The sequence below is a fragment of the Dreissena polymorpha genome, chromosome 6, assembly GCF_020536995.1.
Source record: "Dreissena polymorpha isolate Duluth1 chromosome 6, UMN_Dpol_1.0, whole genome shotgun sequence".
Taxonomy (NCBI): Eukaryota; Metazoa; Mollusca; class Bivalvia; order Myida; family Dreissenidae; genus Dreissena; species Dreissena polymorpha.
In genome coordinates, this window is record NC_068360.1 from 98,161,056 (window position 1) to 98,189,030 (window position 27,975).

General features: G+C 36.2%; 1 protein-coding gene across 3 annotated transcripts; it reads left to right on the top strand.

The window, feature by feature from the left end:
- Positions 1-27,749, top strand: LOC127834209 (uncharacterized). 3 transcript variants are annotated; one of them, XM_052359865.1, is made up of 3 exons: positions 1-76; positions 12,814-12,898; positions 22,491-27,749. In XM_052359865.1, the coding sequence occupies exons 1-3, from the start codon at positions 24-26 to the stop codon at positions 27,747-27,749; spliced, it is 5,397 nt and encodes a 1,798-aa protein (XP_052215825.1). In that variant the 5' UTR covers positions 1-23. The 3 variants fall into 3 exon arrangements, with proteins under 3 accessions (XP_052215825.1, XP_052215826.1, XP_052215824.1); XM_052359866.1 differs by lacking the exon at positions 1-76 and adding an exon at positions 5,916-6,256; XM_052359864.1 differs by lacking the exon at positions 1-76 and adding an exon at positions 6,337-6,588.
- Positions 27,750-27,975: the final 226 nt, after the last annotated feature.

Genomic DNA, 27,975 nt, shown 5'->3' on the forward strand with positions numbered 1-27,975 from the left:
GTGTTTAATTATCATTAATACAAATGTCTATATTTTGTGCAGCGGATGTTTATTCAGACGGATACGACAGAATTACGTAAGTATCATTGTGTACTTTACAGTAGATTTTACTACGGAAGAAATTTATTATATCTCACTCAGTCACTGACAAAATGAGCTTGACACATAAACAACAACCGGATCGGATTTACATCCACATAATATTGTGCGAATCCGATGCAATTCAAATTACTAATGTTTGATAACGTTTGATGAATTCGTTATATCAATATGCATTAACTTTCAAGGGGAATAATTATAATTGAAATGTGCGATTCAATGACAGTGTTATATTGGGATAATTAGTCGTTTAGCCGTAACAGATAAGTATTTAGTTTGTTGTGTTTCATTTTCAACATAGTTTTACCGTTTTTTACTTAAAGTAAAACAGTTCAGTCGTCATTATATCTTGAATTTTAAATATTGAAATACATGTCGGATATTTCATATTTTCGGACGTTGCTACGTAAGCTAGTTGTCAACATAATTATTAAGATACATATTTACCTTTTACCATACAGTTGTGCAGCTGTTGTCTACTTAATGACGCGCTGTTTAATGTCTAGATCTATAATGTTCTTCTGCCCGTGATGATAATAAGTCTTTAAATCAACAAACCCCAGCAATGTCAATGGTCTGTCAACATTAGAAAAATATTAGCTAAAGAAACTTCAGCGTACAATTTATATGGTATTGACATACCTGTACTTTGAAGCAAACTCTGTATCGAAAGTCAACCAGAGTCGTAACATATTTATGTCACGCTATAAATCAAAGAATACTCATTTTCTTGGATACATTTCTACATATATTGGTGAATGAATATAAATTACTGCATCGAGGAATATTTTAAGGTTTAAATGTTTCAAATGCATCTAACAATAGATGAAAATAACTCTCATCAGTCTGAAATTCACAATTTTGAAGCCATTGTCGCTTTGTCCAAGACTAGTTTTCATTTGGATACTGTCGGATCATCCTTGACATCTTTTGCTGATATTGTAAACATTACGTTTTTTTTCTGAAATCTATTATTTGTGATTAACAACATACGTCTGGTGGATTATAAAACTGATTTCAGTGTGAATCGGGTAGTTTTAAATATTTACTTTGAGTTTGTATTTACACTACAATTTGTTAACAACACAAGCCAGAATATTCTAAAATACCGGGAAATGTCATTCTGAATTTGAAAACACTTGAGCACATGGTATACAAATATACAAATACAAATTTTATTTTAAGTCAGTTTGTACATAACAAGTATAACATTAACATCTACATTTTCACAACAATAACACGTATACTGAAAGCGCTTAAGCGGAAAGAATCCGGGTATTTCGGACCAGGGTATTTCCGGGACAGATTTACTCGTTATGCAAAGGAAAAATATGATATGCCTAATCGACAATTTCAATTGGGTTTCGGAACGCATGGTTTTATTTTTCTATGCGTAATCGGCAATTTTACATTGAGTATTTACACAAATGCGCACCTAATCTGTAGCTCTGTTACAGTAATCTGTGAAACAACGTCATTAATAAAACAAAAAAATATGTTTGACCACAACGGTGGCTAATAATGTTTAGGAAAAATACAAACAATATAGATTTATCTATAACATAACATGTTAGAATTTTATCATGCATTTATAATCACTCATAATGAGATTTCAATATACAGTTACATGCATAGACAGTTTTTTTAAGCCAGTGCCTTTTGAATTCAGAAAATAAGCAAGATAAACCATAAAATTGGGAAAAATAGATAGTAAACCATAAAATGGAGAAAAATGAGGCATTATTAATATGATTATAAATAACAGAATCACAATAATACTGTTTTTAAGTGCACGATTTAGTGCATTTTTAAATTTATATTATAAAATGCTGCTTGAATTTCTTTTTACCTTTCATATGTAAAAAAAGAAATATCATCTGCTAGTGCAAAATATGACTGGTCATTTCGTAGCAAAAGAGAAGAAAATAAATGCATTAAATAAATAAATTAATATTTTTGTATCTGGAATAGTTGTATTTTAAATCGATCCTCCACCCTATTATGGCCGTATAAGGGATAAAATGCTTTCCAACTTGAAATGAAAAGGCATATTGGTTGATCGTGTAGCGTTTATGTGCAAAATTTGAGGGCCAATTGATAAAGCTTGTTGATGCCAAAACAGGTTACTGGTAATAATAATAATTTATTATCAGGTACATGTACACAAGCAAATAAGTATATTTAACCCTTTCAGTGCGGGAACAGAATTTTAAAGGCCTTTGAAAACAGTTTGGATCCAGATGAGACGCCACACAACGTGGCATCTCATCAGGATCCAAACTGTTTGCTATTCTGATAGTATTCTGTGAAAAAAAAATCGAAGAAAATGCTTATTTTAGAAATTCAGCAGACAACATTTTAGCAGACGACAAATTTCCCAGCATGCAAAGGGTTAAGATGCTTAAGGTGTGGAAGACTCATAATCAGGTTTGGTGTCCCTCAAACCCTAAGCGTCTTGTTATTTCTTATGCAGTTTGTATAGATAGTGCCACATCCTGACACGTAAAGCTTGTGCTTTGTTGGCAGCGTTAGTTGGCTGTTAACAGGTTCATTGTGGTTATCTCCACCATCAGTCTGTCCGTCTGTTCTAGCCACTATCTCTTACACCATAAGCACTAGAACCTTGAAACTTAAACACATGGTAGCTATGAGCATTATGTGCGACCCTGCACTATTTGGAATTTTGATCTGACCCCTGGGTCAAAAGTTATAGGGGTTGGGGTGGGGACGGGTCAGAGATTTTCACTCATTTTTAGCTCGACTATTATAGATGAAATATATATAATGGAGCTATCCTGATCACGTCGGCGTTACCGTTAGCGTGGACATGTTAACGTTTGTGTACTACTCCAAATATTTTCTTTTTACTTTAACAAATTATATATTTTTTTTATGCCCCCCCACCCCCATTCGAAGAAGAGGGGGTATATTGCTTTGCACATGTCAGTCTGTCGGTTGGTCGGTCCGTCCACCAGGTGGTTTCCGGATGATAACTCAAGAACGCTTAGGCCTAGGATCATGAAACTTCATAGGTACATTGATCATGACTCGCAGATGACCCCTATTGATTTATAGGTCACAAGGTCGAAGGTCAAGGTCACTGTGACCCGAAATAGTAAAATGGTTTCCGGATGATAATTCAAGAACGCTTATGCCTAGCATCATGAAACTTGAAAGGTAGATTGATCATGACTCGCAGATGACCCCTATAGATTTTCAGGTCACTAGGTCAAAGATTAAGGTCACGGTAACCCGAAATAGTAAAATGGTTTCCGGATGATAATTAAATAACGCTTATGCCTAGGATCATGAAACTTGATAGGTACATTGATCATGACTCGCAGATGACCCCTATTTATTTTGAGGTCACTAGTTCATACATGTACTTCTTTACCAACATGACCCTAATCTATAAACAAGAGCAGACAACTGTATCAAGCATTTTGACGGAATTATTGCACCTTTTATACTTAGAATATGCATATATAATTGATAAATCTATGTTTAAATTTGCATACCACCTCAAATATGTTCTATGTCCTTTGACATATTGCTTTCATATTTTGCATACTTCTTTACCAACATGATCCCAATCTATAAACAATAACAGACAACTGTATCAAGCATTTGACAGAATTATTGCCCCTTTTATACTTAGATAATTGAACATTTTGCTTAAATTGCCATAACTTCTTTATTTATGATCACATTTGATTCATACTTTGACAAAGCAACACTTACCTGACATACCACAATGCACTGCACCCAAACTATCCCCCATGCCCCACCCAAGAATCCCCCCCCCAAATTTTTTTATATAATTATTTTTGAAAGTTCATCTTTTAAATTACCACCAACCCACTTAACCCCCCCGCTCTCCATGATGGCTTACAGTAACCTGTCAAGCACTCAAAATGTCTTATGACAATACGGTCAATCTCACGCTACTGATTACCGTTAAACGATATTGTTTACCTTAAACAAACTTTTATTTTAAATTTTTTGCATCATGTTGCTTTTTATCCCCACACTTTTTGAAAAGCGTGGGGATATTGATCATATTGTGGGTATCTCCGCCGTCCGTCCGTCCTGGCCACTATCTTCTCCTACATTATATGCACTAGAACCTTGAAACTTACACACATGGTAGCTATGAGCATATGTGCGACCCTGCACTATTTGGAATTTTGATCTGACCCCTGGGTGAAAAGTTTTGTGGTTGGGGCGGGGCCGGGTCAGAGATTTTTACTCATTTTTTAGGTTATTTTACTATAATTTTTTCATTTCTACACTGATTGTCTTCAAATTGATACCAAACCTCTAATATGACAATACGGAAAATCTCAACTATGCATGGCCCCATTACCAACCCTGGGGGGCCCCGCCCACATAGGCCACGCCCACTAAAAATTGCAGTTTTACTATAATTTCTTAATTTCTACACCGATTCACTTCAAATTGATACTGAACCTTTCTTATGGCAATACTGTCAACCTCAGATATGCATGGGCCCCATTACCAACCCTGGGGAACCCCACCCACATAGGCCACGCCCACCCAAAAATGCCTTTTACTATAATTTCTCCATTTCTACAACGATTCACTTCAAATTGATACGGAACCTCGGCCCCATTATCAACCCTGGGGCACCCCGCCCACACCCACCAAAAATTGCCTTTTACTATAATTTCTTTATTTCTACACCGATTTACTTCAAATTGTTACTGAACCTCTCTTATGACAATACGATCAATCTCAACTATGTATGGCCCCATAACCAACCCTGGGGCAACCCGCCCACATAGGCCACGCCCATCCAAAATTGCCTTTTACTGTAATTTCTTCATTTCTACACCAGTTCACTTCTAATTGATACTGAAATTCTCTTATGACAATACGGTCAATCTCAACTATGCATGGCCCCATTACCAACCCTGGGGTGCCCCTGGGTCAAACATGCGGCGTGGGGATACCCGTCGGCCTCTGCTGCGCCATTTCTAGTTGAGTATGCGTGTCGATAATATAAAGGCTGTTTAAAGGAAACTTGACCTAAATGTGAACATAATTAATTTTTACAAATTAGCCGACAACAACTGATTTAGCATTAAAATTCTCAGTTACGTTTTAGTATCGTACTAAGGGTACATGTAAGTATACTTAAGAGTACCTGAGGTGCATGTAAGAACATGTAGTACCTGTGCCAACAATGACCAATGGAGCCTTACTAACTGTATAATGATTATATCTCACCAACTACCTTAACCTTGTGTTTATTAACCTGAAATTTATGTGGCTTTTTTACTTTAATTTTTCATTCAATTGATTGTGCAATTTTTGACTAATCTCGTGGGAAATTATTTGAATCTTTGGATTTTAATGTATTTTAATGTTGTGTGTTTGTCACGCATAATTCAGTGTTTTCCAAAAAAAATGAGTAGCCAGTTATATGGGCGGCAACTATGCAGTAAAACAAAAGCATTTGTGACATTTAATTTGATGTATTTGGGAAAAGTAGCCGGCATCTAAAAGTAGTCGTTTTAATGCAGGTATTACATTGTAAATATTTATTTATTATTTCGAAGATAACCGTCATTGCAACGTGTTTAGCGAATATTACATCCATAGGCTGGCATGAAAAGTAGCTCCTTTTGAAGCACAAACTGCATCAAAGAATATATCATGGCTGACCCGGTTTGATGAGGCCTGTTTTTGATAATAATTAAATACTATTTTTACTTCCGTGTTCATAATGTTTACGGGCGCCATGCTGAAAATAGTCCGATTCCCACAATGCATTTACAGCGTTGACACACTGCGTCTATACAGGGAAAAACCACGCGCCAGTTTTGGCGCCTGACGTCATCCAGCCGAAATTTTCATTGGCCAATTCATATGTAAACGTCATTGTATTCGAAAAAAAGCGGTAAACTTTAAAAGCCAGACAGTGAGGGCAAAGCGCGAAAGTAAAATGTCTCGGAAATTGGGAAAAAAACGCGCGTGTTAGTCAGTTAAATAGTTACTTAGTTAGTTACTTATTTTGTTTAAAGTTCATAAATTTATATTGAAAAGTGTAAGGCAATAATAACTTAAACGGAGTAATGCAAGATCTTCCACAAAGTGACCAACGGACTGTCGGATTACTAACGCCGCAGTAACGGTAAGAAAACATGCAGTTTATTGTTAATATTGACAAAAATCTGCGCAGATTTATTGGCTTTGCGTAATGCCCCTTTTCGCACTGTTTTTAGAAACTTGTGTTTACAATCACACTCGCATATGGAAATATGAATATCAGTGACACGAACGCCTGTGAATGTCTTTGCTGCAACTAGTTAAGTGGGGTGTAACATATATTATGCGCATGCGCTTCGATTGTTTTATTACATGCGGTATTGGCAGCCATTTAAAGAAATGTGAAAACAACACATTAATCTTACTTGTTCTCGTTCTAATTAATAGAATTTTTCAACAGGTTGGTCGAGTATCGAGGTAAATATATTTAAATGCGTTTGCATATAAACTGAATACCGTATGAAACGTGTAGATGATGCTTTTCTGCATTTATTAACGACTGCAATTGTTTGTGAAATACCATTGTTTTTTACTGTTATAAAATTGTGTATTTCTAATATTTGGGTCTAATACGTGTGTCTGGATATATTAGATATATTATATGGTTGTTTTATATTGTGCATATACAATGGATAACTTATGAGGGCTTAGTGTGACGATTCAGAATACAGTTTGGATCCTGATGAGACGCCGTGTTTTGTGGCGTCTCATAAAGTGCAAATATTTCAAGGGAGACGACTGTCACAAGTTTCTGATCAGCACAAATTACTCCCTTTCTTTACGGGCTCCATGAAAATGCTATGTACACGTATAAAACTGTTTTAGCTGTGACAGATCCATGTTACTGTTTATTTGGTTTTGTGCATAATACAATCTTGTTCTTGATAATTTTTGTTAATGAAGATTGATTGTCTTTTTGCTCCATACTACTACTTGTTTGCAGTATTAATAGTGTTATTGTACTATTGCATTCAATCGATGCACAGTCATGTGATGTTGGTTTGTCACTGCTTTACAGGGGGTTGAATTTGAATTACACTCACTTTAGTTATAGCATTTCAGTTGAATTTAATTGTGTTTTTTTTAATACATTCAGAATCTGTAATGATTACAGTGTTTTTATGTTGTAGTATTTGTAACTGATAATTTGTGGTTAAGGATTGAGACAAATTATGGTTAACATTGAAGGATTTTATTTTTAACAAATCGTTTTATTTTATATTTTATAAAAAAATGCATCTTACATTGTTATTGAAAATCTCAAGTAAATGATACATTCTTACTCTGCACAGAGTCATGCCGTGTCTGAACTATAAAACATCTATGATATGAGCCTTGCTCTGTTAAAAGGGTGTCTAATGCATGTGCTTAAAGTGTCTTCCCAGATTAGACCGTGAAGTCCGCATCAGGGACGACTCTTCCGCCTAAACTCGATTTTTGATAAAAAGAGACTTTCTTTTAACGAAATAAATATATCAGGAAAGTGTCGCCCATGATTAGCCTGCGGAAAACACAACGAATCTTACATTCAACGTGTTATTAGGTTGACGCTACATAATGTTAACGTTCAAACACTTGACATCGGTGTGCCTCCAGGCTGGCAGCGCGTTTGTTTAAAGGTAGATATTTGTGCTAAAGAATATACAAAGACGATTTTATTTAACATGATAACCCATAATTCCGTGTTATATAGGAAGGCCAACCTGCAGTTATTGAACGCAAGTATATAATTCAGATCTTGTAGAAACGCGTCTGTCATGCCTGTCCAGGGGGTCTTCTGCCTACTTTGGGAAAAGGAGTCTAACCAAATTGGTAATTTAGTATCGACAAAATTGCCCATTTTGGGACTTTTTGATTCGTGAAACGGCTCATTTTGGGGGAAAAAATTGAATTAATCGTGCTTAAATAAGTCTGTGATATAACAATTTTCCTTATATAAACCCATGCAAAAAAAAAACACTGCCCAAACACAAGTTACAGCAACATTTTTGGCAGAGCTAAAATAGAGCCATGGGTATTTTATTTCATTCTTTAATTGTATTAAATAACGATTGAACTACAACTTTCTTACAAGGCTCTGAGCATTTAGTTGCCGATTTTGTGATTCACAGCCCTGGCATAACTTGTGTTGCTGTTACATTTTGCTGCGTATCGTCCGAGCCTGTATGCTCAGGGTTACTCGCGGCACTAGTTTCGGAAGATTCTGAGCGTTTCGAAAACATCGATGATATCGTTACACATCCTTAAGCGTCTATTTTTCGTGTTTTTTAATGTAATATTTACTACTGTGCGAAGCCATGATTGAAAATAAGTGTCTGCAGATATGGTATAGAATGTGTATTGTGCGGCTCTATATACTCTTTTGTATAATGCGGAACAGTTCGAAGGTCATCGCTGAGAGTAAATGCATCCCGCAAATACACCAAAATATCTGTGTCACTAAAGGTTTTATTACGTCGCGAATGAAGGGAAGTCACTCTTTCGATATAAATTATGTTTACTTTTTACGATTTTGGAAGATTATCTTTTTTGAAATTGGGAAAAATGCAATCAAAATTCGATTGGGAACGGGTCCGTTTGCTTTGGGAATGCCTCCGTTTCCCGGAGGCGCAGACAGTGCTGAAAAAAACCTGCTGTCGGTTGATACAGCGATTTTCCTTGTCCAATTGGGAAAAGTACCCGTACCGGTCCGATTGGGAAAAATTGAGTCGTGAAAACCTCAAAATTGGGAAAAATCGAGTCGTGAAATCCTGAAATTGGGAAAATCGCGTCGTGAAGTTTGGGTCTTATTGAATACATCATACAGTTCATACTTAATTGAACATACCCATTTAAATAATCATTTGCAGGCATGCCTTAATGACCATTAAGTTATAAAGTTTATATAAATAACAAAATATTATAAAGAACACACCAAATCAATTACTAGTTGTTTTAATCTCTTTTAAAGCAATGTCTCTCTCTTTTTAATTTTTGTGAAAATTTCAACAATCTTTGATGTTTGATCATCACTAAGTTGCTTGCATCCCTCCCTGCACAACATAATTATTGCTGTCAATGTGTCCTGTGATAGATGGTTCCGATTGGTTTTTTGGCATAATTTTTGCTATAATGACTCATTTCAAACTACAATAAGGTTACAAACCGACGTAAAACAGTACGCTGGCTGCCTGGCAAAAGAACCGGAAACACTAACAACTCTATTGATTGAATGCGCTGAATAATAAAACCCGAAATTAATCGAGCGCGTGGTTACACACAACTATACGATTTTCTTTGTTCGCTCGGCGAAAGTTGGTTTTTTTACGAAACTTTCTATCGTTTTGAGAAAAAATTCGGACGCTGATTGGGATTTTTCCAGATGCCGATTGGGAATTTGGGAATTTTCGCTCGATTGGGAAAGTACCGTTTTGGGAATTTGGGAATTTTCGTTCGATTGGGAAAGTACCGTTTACCGGTACTTTATAAAGAAGGAGGAAAATCGCTGTGATATTTTAAAATATTTTATGAATTACGTCAGTAATTTTGCGGCGTCGCTTTGCAAAAACGGTAACAACATATTTGATAAAAGTTAATATCAATATCAAAATTGAACACATTTACAAAGTAGACATACCGTTGTAATCAGAAATCATTGAACTACTCGAAAAAGTATAAAAGTCAAAATCCAAATATTTTACCATAAGGTGGATTTTGTCACATTGCAGTATCATATCACATGTCATGCCAGTATATATATATATATATATCACTTGACACCTTTGGTTGCGAGCACCTGTTCCGAGTGCTTTAAACTGCTTCTCTCCATTTATGCAACTGTATGTTAGGCCACAATTAAAATATTGTTGGTTTGCCCTTTACCGACCCTAAATTTTACAGAGGGGTAGGTAGGTAGGAAAATTATTATATTTTATTTGAGAAATTATATTTTTTATACACTAATAGTCTATGAATATTTAAAACACTGTTATTAAAGCACTGTTGCAGTATACAAAGCCCTAAGTAGCTTAACATTATCTTGTTTGCTTTTTCTTGCATATATTAATATCAAATGCATGCTTGTGTGTTATTACATCAAATATGTGTTCATTATATGATGTTAATTGCCTACCAGGAAAAACAATTCACAGGCCAGTTGACATTTTTACAGGCCTCAATTTTAAGTGTTTGACCGGTTAGTGCATAGTCTCGGCATGGCATATAATTAATAAAAGGGCAAATTGAACATAAGCATTAGTTCTTCTTGAATGCTGTGAGCTTTTACTAGTACATACGTACAGCTCTGAGGGTCAATAGCTGGGAGTTGTATTATTGCAACTAACATCAGCATGAAAACTTGATTTGGGGAAATAAATTAAGGGAGTTAGTTTCAGTTTTTGAATATATTAACGCTTTAAACATATATACTTGAGTTTTGTCGATGTATTTAGCTAAGAGACATTAATATATTAAATAATTTTACCTTTACATATCCATTTCACTAACATGCCATTACAGTAAACTGTTAAGAGTGGCAAACATAATAAAGCAGAATATGCACATGAATTTGATTAAACACAGATCCACTTGCATATAAATCAAATCATGTTTGTCTTTTATTTTTTATTTTCGAACGATAATCCAGTAATTGTTAGATGTATTTTTCTTTGCGAGTAGACTGCATTCCAATTATCAAACACTTGTTCTGTGACATTCAGTTTATACATTTCCAAAAAAAAAAGAGTTATTTGTATCTAAAACGTATGCTCCATCGTAGAATGACACTCTCTTTTCATTAATCCATACTAATTATATGATGTCCGTCGTAAATTCCATAGTCATTTGTCCTCGCTGAGCATCATTATTTCTTTTAATTGTCCGCCATCTTGGATCACGTTAACAACATGTGTGCAAAGAACGTAAACTCGTATATGTCAGACTTCTTTCGCGAACCAATAGTTAAGTATGATGTCGTTCGCCATTTTCACGGAACACCGGCGATCGCGATGCTGGTTATAGACACTTGCTGAAATTCCAACCATCAGAGCGACCTGCTAGATCGGTCAGGGGCGATAATAATGGACAGGGATATAAATACGCGCACAATTAAATATTGCAGTCAGCTCTTTAATGATCGGCGAAAAAAACGAAAAAAAAATAATAAGTTTTCAGAAATCGCAACAAAATTTTATGGGTTGTCTGGGAGTTAAATACTGTATGCTGGTATGTGCTCATATTGCACTCAATTTGTAATTAAAGGTAATTACCATTTCCAAAAATGCGCTAACGCACGTCAGAAAGCACATTAAAGACACTGTCGGTCCTATTGAAGACAATTAAAATGTTCACACTTAGCTTAAATTGTTTGCAGAAAGTAACTTTCATAAAGGCAATTACTAACTGTACATGTGGAAAACAGATGTTGTTTCAGTTCGGTAGATGTTTCAAAGTTTGACACGCTGAGTACACACACATGCAAACTACCGAAGTTGTAAAGCCTTACCGTGTGTAAAGTTTGCCTTTGTTCATTGTAATATCTTGAAGTTCAATCGAATCAGCAATTAATACAAAGTTATTATATAAAAGTTCTTTAAATCAGCAATTCCTCCAAATACTTCAATTGAATTTGAAATGATACATTTCGAGGCAGAGCATTTTATTTAACAAGTATAATACATTCAATTTCAGTATTGAAATACAAAAAGGTAATAAATAATCTTATGATAAGACATTTTGTCTTATCATAAGATTATTTATTTTTTTAACAATTATTAAATTAAATTGCTCCCATCCGCGAGACGACAACGCTTTCACTATGTACAGAAGCAGTTTTAGATTATACTATAACCGGTGTTACTCGGTTATTATTGCTGACCTGAACAATGTAAACAAACGAGTCCTGCAGAGCGGATAAATTGCATTTGATTTAAGATTAATGTAAATACTTTGTTGTAATTGATCTAACATACGTGTGGAACAATTTAACTATGAAAAAGGGCATATAATATGTGAAAACGGGAGGTCCGTACCTCAGGGCTCGAAATAAGCACTCGCACACTCGCAAAATGCGAGTGAAAAATACCGATTGCGAGTTAAGTTTTGAGCCACTTGTGATTTTTTGCGAGTAAAGAAATAGTTTAAAAAAACAGTAATATTGCTAAATGCGTTCAACGTCCTGAACGCTAAACCATAGGTCATAGAACGTCCTAATACCCGTATGCGGAAGCGCGCACCTTGTATATAGACTTGTAAACTTATAGTACAGATACCAGGATGGTATTGGTACAAAGAACGTTAAACAGTCGACTAATTCACACGTGTTCATTGAACTTGAACAGACATGGCGTGTAAGCGAAAAATAACTAGTTTCTTTTTGCCCACAGATGGAAATAACAATACAAAAGATAAAGCAAAGTTAACTGTTGAATAAAAAAAACGAAATTAAATTATGTTCCAGCAAAATTTGCGAGAATGTTTTTGATTTTGCGAGTTGATGTTAAAGCTGCTCGCAATGTTTTGCAAGTAGAAAAAAAAGTTAAATTCGAGCCCTGTACCTGTAGCAAAACCCTTGTGGTTTTGGCTAGAAGTACGGATCCGTACCCCTAGAGTCACTTCCTAAACAGTTCTACATGTAGATATAAACCCTTTTTTTTTTCTCAATAGATTCAAAACAATTATGAATAACAACAGAACTGAAAATACCCGCGGGCGCGGGAGACCAAAGAAACGACAGTTTCAACAGAAAAAGGTAAGAATACTTACCTCAATATTAACTTACTTGACAACAGAGCTTTTTTCTGATTTGTGTAGTGGCCCTGGCCCCCTCACTCTGGAATAAATGAGTTGCTCATTAAGAAAAAAAAATTAACCAAATTTTCCTTATTGAAATAAGCAAACACGTGTTGTTTTCTGAATGTTATAAGTAGTGTAACTGACATTTTGTAAAATTTTCAGGAGAAGCTAAAATCTGTTTTATTAACATAATAAATACTTTTGAGTATTCCAATTTTATTATCAGTGTTATAGTAAAATTTGTAAAACAAAACACAACTACAAATTGAGATATAATTAAAAACAATACAAAGTTAAGAAAGAAGCAGTTACCATAATTTTATCACTGAAATATTTTGAATGCAAAAAGTAGCATAAGTGCTCTTAATGTATTTCGGAAAATGTGCTCTTCTGAAAAATATACAAAATGTTAGTTACACAAGTTATTACATTCAGTACATGATATGATTGTCTTCACTTAATATGTAGACTTTTTTCTGAATGCTTGAAATATGTGTTGATTGATTTTTTTTTAATGATAATAGAAAATTTAACTATTTACATTTATTATGCACCCTGTCGAAGAAGAGGAGGGATTGTTTTGCACATGTCGGTGTGTCCGTCCGTCGGTTCGTCCACCAGATGGTTTCCGGACGATAACTCTAGAATGCTTAGGCCTTGGATCATGAAACTTCATAGGTACATTGATCATTACTAATACAGACATTACTGGCAGATGACCCCTATTGATTTTCAGGTCACTTGGTCAAAGGTCAGGCAACAGTGAGTGACTGACTCTAAATAGTAAAATGGTTTCTGGTTAATAACTCAAGAATGCTTACGCCTAGGATCATCAAACTTCATAGGTACATTGATCATGACTGGCAGATGACCCCCATTGATTTCCAGGTCACTAGGTCAAGGTCACAGTGACTGGACACAGTAAAATGGTATCCAGATGATAACTCAAGAATTCTTATGCCCAGGATCATGAAACTTGGGAACAGGAACATTGATCATGACTAGCAGATGACCCCTAATCATTTTCAGGTCACTAGGTCAAAAGTCAATGTCACAGTGACTATAAATAGTAAAATGGTTTTGGGATGATAACTCATCAATGCTTACGCCTAGGATCATGAAACTTCATAGGTACATTGATGATGACTGGCAGATGACCCCTGTTAATTTTCAGGTCACTAGTAATATACCTGCTTTATGTTCCCCAAAAAAACAAGTTCTATAAATCAGTAAAATTTATCTGCACAGAAATAATTCCCGTATTACACTACTCACAAGTTTTCCAATTCCATATAACCATACTAGCCGGACTACTTTTAATGAAGTCACTTTGAAAAAAGAAAATTATAAGAGCATTCATTCTTCGTTAATTATGAATGCTTAAACTCATTTTTTATTCCCCTGAAGGAGTGCATAATTATAGTGCACTGTCTGTTGGTCTGCCCTTCCGTCACACTTTTGCGTTTGGATTTTGAAATATTCTTATAACTTTTATGTCACTTCAGATTTAACCTTCACAGTTGGTATGCATGTGTATATGGACAAGGCCTTTCCATACACACACAAATTTTGACCTTGACCTTGAACGTAGGGTCTGTGTTTAGCTTACAAAATCTGGGATAAGGTTTCGAAAAAAAGTGTTGAATGTTATAAGTCATGTAACAAACAATTTTATACATTTTCACTTTTAAGCTCACCTGATTGCTCAGGTGAGCTTTTGTGATCGGTCTTGATCTGTCGTCCGTCCGTCGTTCATCCACATTTGAGTGTAAACACTAGAGGCCACATTTTTTTGTCCGATCTTCATGAAACTTGGTCAGATCATTTGTCCCAATAATGTCTTGATTGAGATAGAAACTGGGTCATGCTGGGACAAAAACTAGGTCCAGTGATTTTTTTTGCTTTTCTTTGTTACAGCCTGTGGCATTTGGATTGGGAAAATTAGCGCGATAAACCATGAAATTGGGAAAAATAGCGCGATAAACCATGAAATTGGGAAACATTATAAATATGATTATAAAAACAGAATAAAAATTGCTAAGTTCATGTTTGACAGCATTTTTATATTATAAAGTGTTGCTTTCATGTCTTCTTACAACGTTTAGTTAATATCCTTCCACATGCATATTAAACTTGCAATAATCTATAGATTCTTCAATATACATGTACCATTATGATTTAATCATAATCTCTTTTAAGGGGTGTTGCGGCAGTTTATTTAACCGAGGATATATTTATAGCAACACCGATGCTATTCTCACAACCCAATAGTTTTGTTATCAGAATCATCACAAATTAATGACCGAGTAGGTACTCAGTGGTTCGATCCCAGGTGCAGTTAACTTTTTTTTCTTTCTTTTATTTCATTCTTGTTGTTTTTCCTGTAGCTCTTAAGTCCTGTTGTTTACATTAATCAATTAAGAGAATTTAATCACAAACTTCAAAACATGCCGAAATTTGACAAGTCCCTGTTATTGATGATTAAGGTTGAGTTTGTTATGGTCTTATGTTTGTGATTAAATATTGAATTAGTGTTGTGTTTTTTAGGTCACCTGAGCGATAGCTCGAGGTGAGCTATTGTGATCACTCAGCGTCCGTCCGTCCGTCTGTAAACAATTTGTAAACATCTTCTACTAAACCATTGAGCCAATTTCAACTAAATTTCATGCGGAGCATCCCTAGGTCATGGGACAAAAGAATTGTTAAAAAAAAAATGATCACATAACCAAGATGGCCGCCATGACCATATATGGTAAAAACCTTAAAAAATCTTCTTGTCAGAAACCGCTCATCAGATTTTCAAAAAATTTCACAGGGATGACCTTTGAGGGCTCCCCTGAAAAAGTTGTTCAAATAAATTTGATTCGTCAAAGAACATGGCCGCAGGAGCTTGTTGAACTTTGCATGTTTATTCGTTTTTGCCTATTTTGTGAAAACTTTCAAAAATCTTCCACATTTTTTGTCCGATCCTTTCCAAATTTGCACAGTGTCTTTATATCAATGAGGACACGAACCCTACAAAAAATGAGCATTATTGGTCCATGAAGTACAGAATTACCTCCCCTTGAATTGAGAAAATGGTGTTTATGCAATAAAGTCCAAATTTTTCATCCAATTCTTTTCAAACTTGTAAGGATTTAGCATGGTTCAAACAAGGGAAACAACTACGGTTTATGCATGTTCTTTTTATTACAGATTTGCCTCCCTTTAATTCATTCAAAAGCTCATTTTACAGCAGAGATTCCAAATCTGATCTGTAAATGAGCCCCATATTTACTGCCGGTGCTATGTTACCTTTTCCCATTTGATCATTCTTAAGTATTGGTCTTGTAATGCTGCTACTGCTACTGCTACTGCTACTACTACTACTACTACTACTACTACTACTTCTACTACTACTACTACTACTACTACTTCTACTACCACTACCACTACTACTACTACTACTACTACTACTACTACTACTACTACTACTACTAGTACTACTACTACTAGTACTACTTCCACCACCACCACGTCTACTATTACTACTTCTACTACTACTGCCACCAGGGCTCGACATTAACAGTAGTCCGACTGTCTGGGACAACCAAATTGTTGGTCCGGACAAGTAAATAAAGAATTTGCTAGTCCGACAGGACAAGTGGTCGTTATAATTTAATTACTTAGAAAAAAATGCCTTTAAATCCGTAATTTCTGTGGAGATACCACACAACTTTTTCAATTATATTTTGTTTACGTTTAAACGACAAAGCGCGAGATATTCCGATAGTTCCATGTAATACTACACCGCACTGTTCACATGGGAAGCAACCCTAAACATTGTTCCTGTCAAGATAACAAAAATATTCTCCCTTGTAAAGAATATGCATTTTACAACACCGGTACACACCGATCTTACAGACAATTAACGTTACGTCATCTCTATGTATAGCATGATTTTACGACATCATTCCCATTTGTGGTTTGTTTTCGTTAGTACAATGTCGTCTGCTTAAAAATGTCTAATCTGCTTTCCTTTGGTTTTTCGTCTTCAAAAACACAGGACACTTAAAAAAAATGCCTTAAGGTATTGAAATGGATTACAATTATGTTAACATGTATTTTGACCAATTAAAGTCTTTATGATTTGAGCATTTTGCATTATTTCATTATTTTGCAAAGTACTGAGCAGAATAAGATAAAATGATCAGGACAAGTTGCTTTTTGGTCAGGACAGTGGAATTGTGGTCTACTAGTCCGATCGGACAAGTGGCTTCAAAAGTTAATGTCGAGCCCTGACTGCCACTACTACTACTACTTTTACCACTACTTCTACTACTACTACTACCACAACTACTACTACTACTACTACTTCTACTACTACTTCTACTACTACTACTACTACTTCTACTACTACTACTACTACTACTACTACTACTACTACTACTTCTACTACTACTACTACAACTACTATTACTTCTACTACTACTACTACTACTACTACTACTACTACTACTACTACTACTACTACACCACCACCACCACCACCACCACCATTCACAGTGACAAAAAACGTATTCACACAATGGCTGCTACTACAACTTATAGCCCATATAGGGGGGCATGCATGTTTTAACAGCCCTTGTTTCTATGGGATTTTAACCACAACTGTTCATGTTTATCTCCGACACATATTTTTAGGTCACCTGTCATGAAGTGACACGGTGAGCTTATGTGATCGTGTGATGTCCGGCGTCCGTTGTGCGTGCCTGCGTGTGTCCGTGCGTCCGTCCGTCAACAATTTGTTTGTGTAGACAGTAGAGGTCACAGTTTGCATCCAATCTTGATGAAATTTGGTCAAAATGTTTATCTTGATGAAATCCGGTTTGGGATTGTATTTGGGTCATCTGGGGTCAAAAACAAGGTCACTAGGTCAAATAATAGAACAACCTTCTGTAGACAATAGAGGTCACAGTTTTCATCCAATCTTTATGAAATTTGGTCAGAATGTTTATCTTGATGAAATCTGGGTTGGGATTTTATTTGGGTCATCTGGGGTCAAAAACTAGGTCACTAGGTCAAATAATAGAAAAACCTTGTGTAGACATAAGAGATCACAGTTTTCATCCAACCTTTATGAAATTTGGTCAGAATTCTTGATGAAATCTGGTTGGGATTGTATTTGGGTCATCTGGGGTAAAAATCTAGGTCAAATAAATAGAAAAACCTTGTGTTGACAATAGAGGTCACAGTTTTCATCCAATATTTATGAACTGTGGTCAGAATGTTTATCTTGATGAAATCTGGATAGGGATTGTATTTGGGTCATCTAGAGTCAGGAACTAGGTCACTAGGTCAAATCATAGAAAAACATTGTGTATACAATAGAGGTCATAGTTTTCATCTGATCTTAATGAGTCAGGTGAGCAATTCAGGGCCATCATGGCCCTCTTGTTTTTGTAAACTGTTGTGATCCCAATTAAGATTGTAAACAATCAATAATGTTTATGCATATCTCTAACAGTCTATGTATCGGTACTTGTGTTTCGCCTAATTGCTGTATTTTATAGAATTTGACATAGACGGTAGGGATAGTTGAACAAAAAAATCTCTGTTAAAAGTGCGGTGACCCCCCTTTTTTAATCAGGTTTTCCGAAGGAAAAAACTGGTTATTAGATTGGCGAATGCGGGCGGGCTGGCTGGCTGGCTGGCTGGCTGGCGGGCTGGCGGAACAAACTTGTCCGGGCCATAACTATGTCGTTCATTGTCAGATTTTAAAATCATTTGGCACATTTGTTCACCATCATTGGACGGTGTGTCGCGCGAAATAATTATGTCGATATCTCCAAGGTCAAGGTCACACTTTGAGTTCAAAGGTCAAAACTGGCCATAAATGAGCTTGTCCTGGCCATAACTATGTCATTCATTGTGAGATTTTAAAATCATTTGGCACATTTGTTCACCATCATGGGACGGTGTGTCGCACGAAAGAATCACGTCAATATCTCCAATGTCAAGGTCGCCACGACTAAAAATAGATTTTTTTTAAAAACAAACTTACAAAGGGGGTTAATTTTGTTTGTTCATTTCAAAAGTTCAGTTTGAGTTTTCTCCCTTTATCAAATTTTTTTTCCACAATGAAAACCTGGTTTTGTGACAATTTTGTCCCTTGTTTTTTTTGTTTTATGATAACAATACGTATATAAACATATTTGAGCAATTTCGCAAAAAGTTATTGGATAGAACTTTTTTTAATTCCATTTTTAAGGTTAAAATAGTAAAAAATTGACGTATTTTGGGGTAACATAAAAAATATAAAAATTAAATTTCTTAAAATTTAACTTGTGTTCTCCACCTTTTTGGTAGTTTGTGGTTTAATAAAATGGTATATGATATATCTTAGCTTATATAATGTCTACATGTTGCCAATTTCATAGGTTATTAATAATTTTTATGCAATTAGAGATTTTTCAGTTTTAATGAAAAAGTACATGTTATATAATGGTGATTAAAATCAAAACAAGGCTGGTGACCCTATGTTTTTATTTCATTTTTCATATAATATTAGTATGTATTACTCAAATATAAATTTTGAGCAAAAGTTATTCGATGGAAAAAAATCAGCAAAACTGCAGCAACACCCCTTAAGAGTATAAATTTAATTCAGGATGTTTTTTCAAATAAAATATGATATGGTGATTATTAACAAATATTAATAAACACGCTTTTGTGTTCTTGCTGTGTTTATGTTGTATAAAATCGAGCTAAAATAAAACATTTCATTTGTTTACCTTTTAATATCTTGCACAATTGACATCCTCACTTCAATGCTATTTCACCAAACTATACAGCGTGACAAACATAATAAAGCAGAATATGCATATGAATCTGAATATACACAGATCCACTAACATATAAATCAAATCATGTTTGTCTCTTTCCATTTTCGAACGGTACTCGTCTTAAATGCTTTAACTTTGTGAACTCCAATTTCCCAACACAGATTTCCGTGACGCACATTCACTGTGAACATTTCTAATAAATATTAGTTGTTGTTCATCTTAAACATAGTATTTTGCGTTAATTGACACACACATTAAATTATCTGCTAATAACCATGTGATATCCGCTGTTAATTTTAGTGTTATTTATCATTTTCACTGCTCATCGCAAACTTCTCATCTGCTTGCCGCCATCTTGGACGTGTGTAAAAACAGGCGTTAACAATCGGGATACATTGACTATCGTCGGTATCCTCCGCAATATAGAGAGAGATGTGTGGATAGCAACGTAAAATCGTATTCGGCTACATTCGCGAATATCGTAAGCCAGTTGTCATTCAGGGAAGACTCGACAAGCTCGATCGGCACTCGTACGAAATTAACGCTAGGCCTAAATGACATTGTAATGTTATTGGCTTAATTGGGAAATTTTGGTCAGATTTTTGGGAAAACACGTTATTTTTTGCAATTGGGAAGCAGCCAAATATCGGCGGTAATTTTGGGCAAAAAAATCACTATTCACAAGGTCAAAAAAAGGAAAAACCTTGTAAACACTGTACAAGTCACATTTCATGCCCAATCTTTATGTAACTTTGTCAAAATGTTTGTTTTAATGATATGTTGGTTGAGTTAAAAGTGGTTCTGGTCCGTTGAAAAACATGGCCACCAGTGGGCCGGGCAGTTTTTCTTATTTGGCTATAGAGAAACGTGATAATTAATGTTATAATTCAGCGTTTTTTTTCACCTGTTTGAAAACAGGTCCTGTCCCCTAGAAATTGGGAATTTTTGAGTCGCCATCATCGTTCACAGGGGTCGGGAATAAAAACGACGCACAGATATAAATACATTACATAATTATTTTGATAAAGATATCGTTTTGAAAAATGTAGTAGCGATTGAAAAGGGCTAAATAAATAATCCGTTAATATCCAGGTCAAGCAAGCGCTTCCACTTGTAGATGCTTAACTTTCACTTTTAAATACGGCAATGTATGGGTCCGTACCTTTTTATGCCCCCCTTCGAAGAAGAGAGGGTATATTGCATAGCACATGTCGGTACATGTAGGTCTGTCGGTCGGTCGTTCCGTCCACCAGGTGGTTTCCGGATAATAACTCAAGAACGCTTGGGGCTGGGATCATGAAACTTCATAGGTACATTGATCATGACTCGTAGATGACCCCTATTGATTTTGAGGTCACAATGTCAAAGGTCACGGTAACCCGAAATAGTAAAATGGTTTCTGGATGATAACTGGAGAACGCTTATGCCTAGGATCATGAAACTTGGTAGGTAGATTGATCATGACTCACAGATGACCCCTATTGATTTTCAGGTCAAAGGTCAAGGTCACGGTGACCCGAAATAGTAAAATGGTTCCGGATGATAACTCAAGAACGCTTATGACTAGGATCATAAACTTCATAGGTACATTGATCATGACTCGCAGATAGCCCCTATTGATTTTCAGGTCACTAGGTCAAAGGTCAAGGTCATGGTGACCGGAAATAGTCAATTGGTTTCCGGATGATACCTCAAGAACGCTTATGCCAAGGATCATGAAACTTCATAGGTACATTGATCATGACTGGCAGATAACCCTATTGATTTTCAGGTCACTAGGTCAAAGGTCAAGGTCACAGTGACAAAAAACATATTCACACAATGGCTGTCACTACAACTGAGAGCCCATATGGGGGGCATGCATGTTTTACAAACAGCCCTTGTTTGGAATTAGGGACAGATTTCCTTTGCAAATAAGTTCATAATTATCCAAAAGATGTTTATTCTATTTCTTATTTTCTTTCTTTAGTATTTCGATCGTTCAAAGCATGGCACTTCCAAATCATGTTATCTTAAGATTCTGAATAAGTCGAGGAAGAGTCAGAACACTACGGATTTTCAATACTGGGCCCGCTGACTCCGCATTTTGAACATGCCCTTGAAGCGTTCGATTTACACAGATCGTAGTCACAGCTATTGTAAACAACATGGCGGACATTTTAGAAAAAGACGCGAACAATAACAATGACTACTTCTATCAAGTTTATTACAGTTTCTTTTACAGTTTCTAGTCATACTATGATACCAGTGTTTTTTTATTATTGAGTTTAATAAAGTTTGTAAAACTTGTTATTCTGCTGTTTTCTTCACAGATACATATTCTGTAAAATATCGGGTACGTACCGCGATACAGTGTTGCCGTACCACGATATACCGCGGTACGCTCACGGCGTATCGTGACAGCCCTTATTTTTACTGTAAAATTATGTATGTGTTCATGAAAATATGTTTGAAATAAACAAAACCAGTTCCATGTATGGCACAATTATTCTTCAACTTCAGTCACTCATGTTTGACCTGAAAAAAGTTTTTGATATGATTTGAAATGTATAGCATTTAATCATTTGTATTATTGAAATGCATGTAACAAAAATTAATATTAATAAAATGTATATCATTAACGCCTTGATCCCAGCATTTTCTTTTGTCCTGAGCTCATCTCTCATTTGGAGCAGCAAGATAAGAAAATGAAGTCAATAATTTCTGTCATACTTAATATTGCAGGAAGGAAGACCAGATGATGTGATTAAAAAGGATAAGTATATGGTTGCACAGTCTACCACACAGGAAAGTATAGAAATATCCAATGCTAATACAAATGTAAATAAAACAACAACAAAAATTTTAACTTTAGAAAATTTGCTTACTCTTGGCTCAATTAATGTTTTGTCCGTCACAACTGAGTTAGGTCTACAGGATTCTGTTTTTGGACCCTGGGAGTATAAAAATGCAAATAACTGCATCATAAAGTATACCATTCAAGGCTCAGACATCAGTCATTCAATTAGACTTGATAAAATGTTAACAAGAGGAATACCAAATACTGAAAGATCATCCCTCGCTTTCCGTTGGTATTCATGGATTCGTTTGAAGGCCATTGCAAATCAAAAAAACTTACCAATAAACTCAGTGCTGACAAATGAGGGTCAATTTCTTTCACTTCTACACGAAGTAAATCTTTATTACACTAAATCTTCAAAAGCTTGTAGAGATGAAGGCTTAGAGCCAAATCGTGGACCACAATCCCATGAAGATGCTTGCAATATAGAGCGCCTTCATTATTATGGAAAGGGCACAATAAAATACTACAGAAAAACAACTTTCTTGCAGCTAGTTGCAAAAAGATATGGAGAAAATGTAAAGGCTGAATATTTGGTAGACCCAACTACACGACTCATAAGTTGCACAGACTATGAGGAAATATTAAAGGACGTTCATTCACAAATTATTAACCATCATTTAAGACACGAGAAGTTGTTAGAGAACTTTGCTGGGCCTCAATGTAATGAGGATCGTCTTAATAATGAAAGGGTCAACTTTGATGTCAAATTTACATCTGCCTCTTCTAAGGCAAAACAGGAACTTAAGACAGACTCGGACTTGCCTTTACAAAAAGTATTAGAACCAACAGAAGCAGACACGAGCGAATTTTATCTTAGAAAATGCAATCTTTGCAGCAAAGTCCGATGGTTAGGAAAGAGAGCAGCTGAAAAGTTTGTCTTGGGCTCATATGTATATGGTAACCTTCATAAACAAGTACAATTCTCCTGCAATCTGCTTCATGGCACTTCATGTGATGAGGAAAATGACATTATTCCTCTTCCATGTTCTGAACAAAGTCCACAACTATGGGTAGCATACAACAGTCTGCACGAGTCAAAGCTTACGCCAGTTGCTTTTGTGTTGAAAACAATAAGCGAAGTTAGTGCAGGTGTTGAACATGTTCAGATAATGGCAAAATATGCATGCACGAGTCAAGAATTCAACATAATAAAAGGCATGGCAGTATACACTCAGTCTCTGCCTTCGGCATGTGTGAAGTTTGTTCAATCTTTGACTACTGGTCGATTTAAGTCTTGTAAAGAAATACCTACTTTGAAAAAAGGAAAGCTTAATATAATGAAACCACGCGAAGCTCTTGTTTGTCAATCATGGTTAGATCATAGCGAGCTGTCATCTGAAGACCCATCTGCTCAGCACACTGTCCTAAATCTAAGTGGAATTCGTGATCTCCATGCAACATATGGTGCCATGAAGATGATCCATTGCTCTCAATGTGGAATGTGTTCACCTGGCTTTGAAGCAGATGCAGCTGATTGTATAAACGTCCCTGAAGCTGGCCAACAGATTCCACTGTCAAACTCTTTTCTTCTGCAAGCTTTAAAGCAGTCTCAGGTCTTAGCAGGGTCTAGTGTCACTCTCGACTCAGCATTTTCCAGTGCTAGAGTTTATAATGATGAAACAGTAACAGGGGTATGTACAAATTGTTCAAAATTTTGCAAAATTGATAATGGAATTGTAACATTGCTGCACAAAAAGTCTGCTGCTGAAGAGAGTTCTCAGGGAACCACTGTTGATAGTCAGCAATCTATTGATGACAATATTTCAAATATAAACCCTTACGGTCCTGAAAATCTGATGGCTCTTGATGTTTTTCAAGATGAGGCCTCATATCAGCATGAAATGTTCATGGACACTTTATCTCAGGCTGAAAAACTTGTTCTATCACCGATCCATGCTGTAATAGTTATATTGCGTTCTCGGACAAACAATATTCCATTCTCCAGATATGGATCAATATCTTTTGCGATAAAAGAACCAGTCAAAACTAAAGCTCTTCCTTGGCACACTTTTCAAAAGTTGCCATTTGTTATCATGGTCTCTAAGCAAGAAGATGGGAGCATTAATGAAGCTAAAATTAATATGGCAAAGATTGTTCATGCAAAAGAGCTTATGGAGCGTGAAGTGACTTGTTCTGTATATGGTACCAAAAGACCATTTTACAGGTACTGTGATAAGGTTTATACACCTTTTACAGTAGCTGCCATGGAGAATCTAGCAAGTCAGCTATCAGATACAAGCACAGCTGTTTACCCAAATGGTTTGAGAAAAATCAATGTTGAGCTGATCCATGAGCGTGCTTCTAAAAGATTAACTATTCAGCTGTTCTCTGAATGGATAAACTCTGGTTTTATTATCGGAAGTGGCATAAAAGATGCGATTCTAATTGAAAATCAAAAAGCCACATCCAGCTGCCTTAACATGGAACAAATTGCAAATCTAATATGGAACGATCTAGCAAAGTTCATACTAGAGAATCAAACTAATGACAAACTTAACCATGATGAAAATCCAAATGAAACCATAAAAATAACACTCACTGATGTTGTCTTGTACGGTGTTAAGAGGAAATGGCTCAATCCTAGCACAAATGTTTCAAATGCATCACAAAAAAACATTGAACAGGTATTATTACCTGAAGATGAATTGAAAAACCTAACCTACCTATGTTGTGAAGAAGTAGAACTTCTCCTAAGGGAGAGCAGCAATGATGAAGGAGATTCAGGTAGTGTTGCACAGGGTGGAGTTTCTAACTTGTCTGAAAACCCAGAGCAAATTCTCAAGAATGGAATGCAAAACACAGTGTTACAAAGGATCTCAGCACCAGATGTGGACCGCCAGAACCCTGTTGCTGAGGATACACAAGGATACCTACAAATGGCTTTCCCGGATGTCTTCCTCACTGGTGATGCATGTCCACACCAAGAACGTCCTCGTAGCATTAAAAATAAATCAGGCAGCTACAAATTTGCTTACCTGTATTGGGTATGCGCACAAAAACGAGCGATGGTCAATACTGAGCTTCAATTTCTAGTTCATAGCATGATTAAACGAGAACATAGCAAGGGAAAGGCCAAGCTCGCTCTGAAAAGTGATGCCTTTGAAACAACTGGAATACCTGTAAAAGAGGATTTAATGCAAAATGCAGAGCTTCGTGACTGGACCGTATCAAACCTAATGATGTTCAAGTCATCAATACCGGATACAGCTCCATTCTGGAAAAGGTCAAGGGATGATGCAATAGCTGTTCAACGGGATTGGGAAGAAAGTGTTCCTTGGCGAAAAGACAAAATGCCAATGTCAATTATGCTGTTCCAGACTCGTGCTCCACCGTATAACCATCACCCGGCAATTCACAACGTCTGTCCAGGTACAGAGACCCTCTCCATCCAGAGTGACCAAGAATTTTTGGAAGGTCGGCGAAGAAACGTACTACAGTATCCAAGCATCGTATCGTTTATGTGCGCATTGATGGCAGAGCTGGACACAACGTTTTTATCTAGAATTAGATATGATGGTGATGCCTATTTTACACGGTTTGAATGGGGTGCAAATGCCAATCCACATGCTCATAGGCTGTATTTTAGTCGTGAGTTCAGTCAGCACATGGACAGCTTGAAACTAAATATACAAAACTGCCTTCAGAGTGCCAAAGACGAATGTTTAAATACTGGCCAGGATCTCGACAATCCTCTTGTTCAAGACACTATCCGTACTAGGGTACTCGACTGTTGGGATCATGCTAGGAAGGATTACATTGAATATATGCGACCATTCTACACCAACTGGAATGCAGGTTTACTAGCAGATGGTAAAAACAAGACATTTGATTTCATCTATGAAAGGACCTCCGCCATCTGCAGACTGAACATGGCAAGTGTGATAGACAATGCCCTCACAACCGGTGATTTTTCAACATTGGACACACTATATGTGACTGTTGTCAATGGAACATGTCGCCACTTAGGTCATACAGGAATTAACGATCAGCCTTCCAAGACAGATAAATGTGCAGTGGTTAAGAAAAAGCAATCGACATGCAAGGAAACAGGGAATAAACAGTCCACAGAGGTTATTACCTGTAAAAGGCGAAAACCGCAACCAATGAATAAAGTACCCACCATTGAGCCTGACAAACACAATAAGAAAATTTTTCAACTTCAGTTTGAATGTAACGACAAATGGTTTAATGGTCATGATCCTTTTGAGATTCTGCATGTTCTTAGCAATGCTGATGACAAAGCTGTTGTGCCAGAGTTTCTCAGAAAACCTCCAGTAATAGAGGTCAGTTGTTGCCAAAATAAAGACAATGGGGTGCAGGACTTAAATCTTGAGTTCTTTTCAGATACTGGTGACTCTGCTACAGAGTATGTTACTAAATATGCCTTTAAAGATGCAATTCCCACTAAAACATCTAACGAAGTGCTCATAACTGCAATGGAGAAGTTGCAAGATGGTGAACCAATAAATCAAGGTGCTGTTCAAAAAATGTACAATAGCCATGCCATTGCTGGCACAACATCTATCTTTCAGGCAACTCACCTCAATCAAAATATCCCACATGTTCTTTCAAATGTTAACATCAAAAGTTGCAGTGTATCTGGTTTGTCTCTGCTGAGAACTGACTATGATAAAAAAGATGGCGAAGACTACATTCTCCCACCTCTCATTAAACAATTTGATGGGCGACATGGCACAACAGCTGTTTTCATCGAATGTGGCAAAGAGTCGCCAAAGCTGAAGGCAGAGATACAATGCAACATGTGTCTACATCAGTTTTGTGACTTGTTTGATGTTAAAGAAATTAAACCCAATGATGGTGCAAGATTCTTACAATTTAAAAGAAGAAGTACTGCAAGAAATGGCAGATTGAATGCATTAAAGCTCATACCTTGCCATGGTATAAGAATGGCAAATCCACGTGGAAAACAATATTGGCACTATTGTAGAACACTCTGCCTTTGGAAGATTCCTTGCCACAAAACTACTGACTTCTCACCAATTGCTGAAGATGCAGAATCTTTAAAGAAAGCTTGGATTGATCTATTCAATCAAACATTTCTTGATGGTAATGGACTTCCACCATGGGCATACAAATTTTGGAAACATCACCATCTTCCTCGAAACAACAACTCTGATTGAGATTCATCCTCAGACGAAGATGTCGAAGAAAACCAGCAAGCTTGTGCAGTAGATGCAACTGATGACACTAATCTTAGCAAAATTAAAAGCAGTGAATACGATTCCGCTTCAAAACCGATAGCACGACCCGGAAATGAACAATTTTATCAAAACCCCGTTGATCGCTTGCGGTCTGCCCCGCAGCAGTGCATAGATTCCAAGCCATGTTTCAGTGATTCTGACGTTT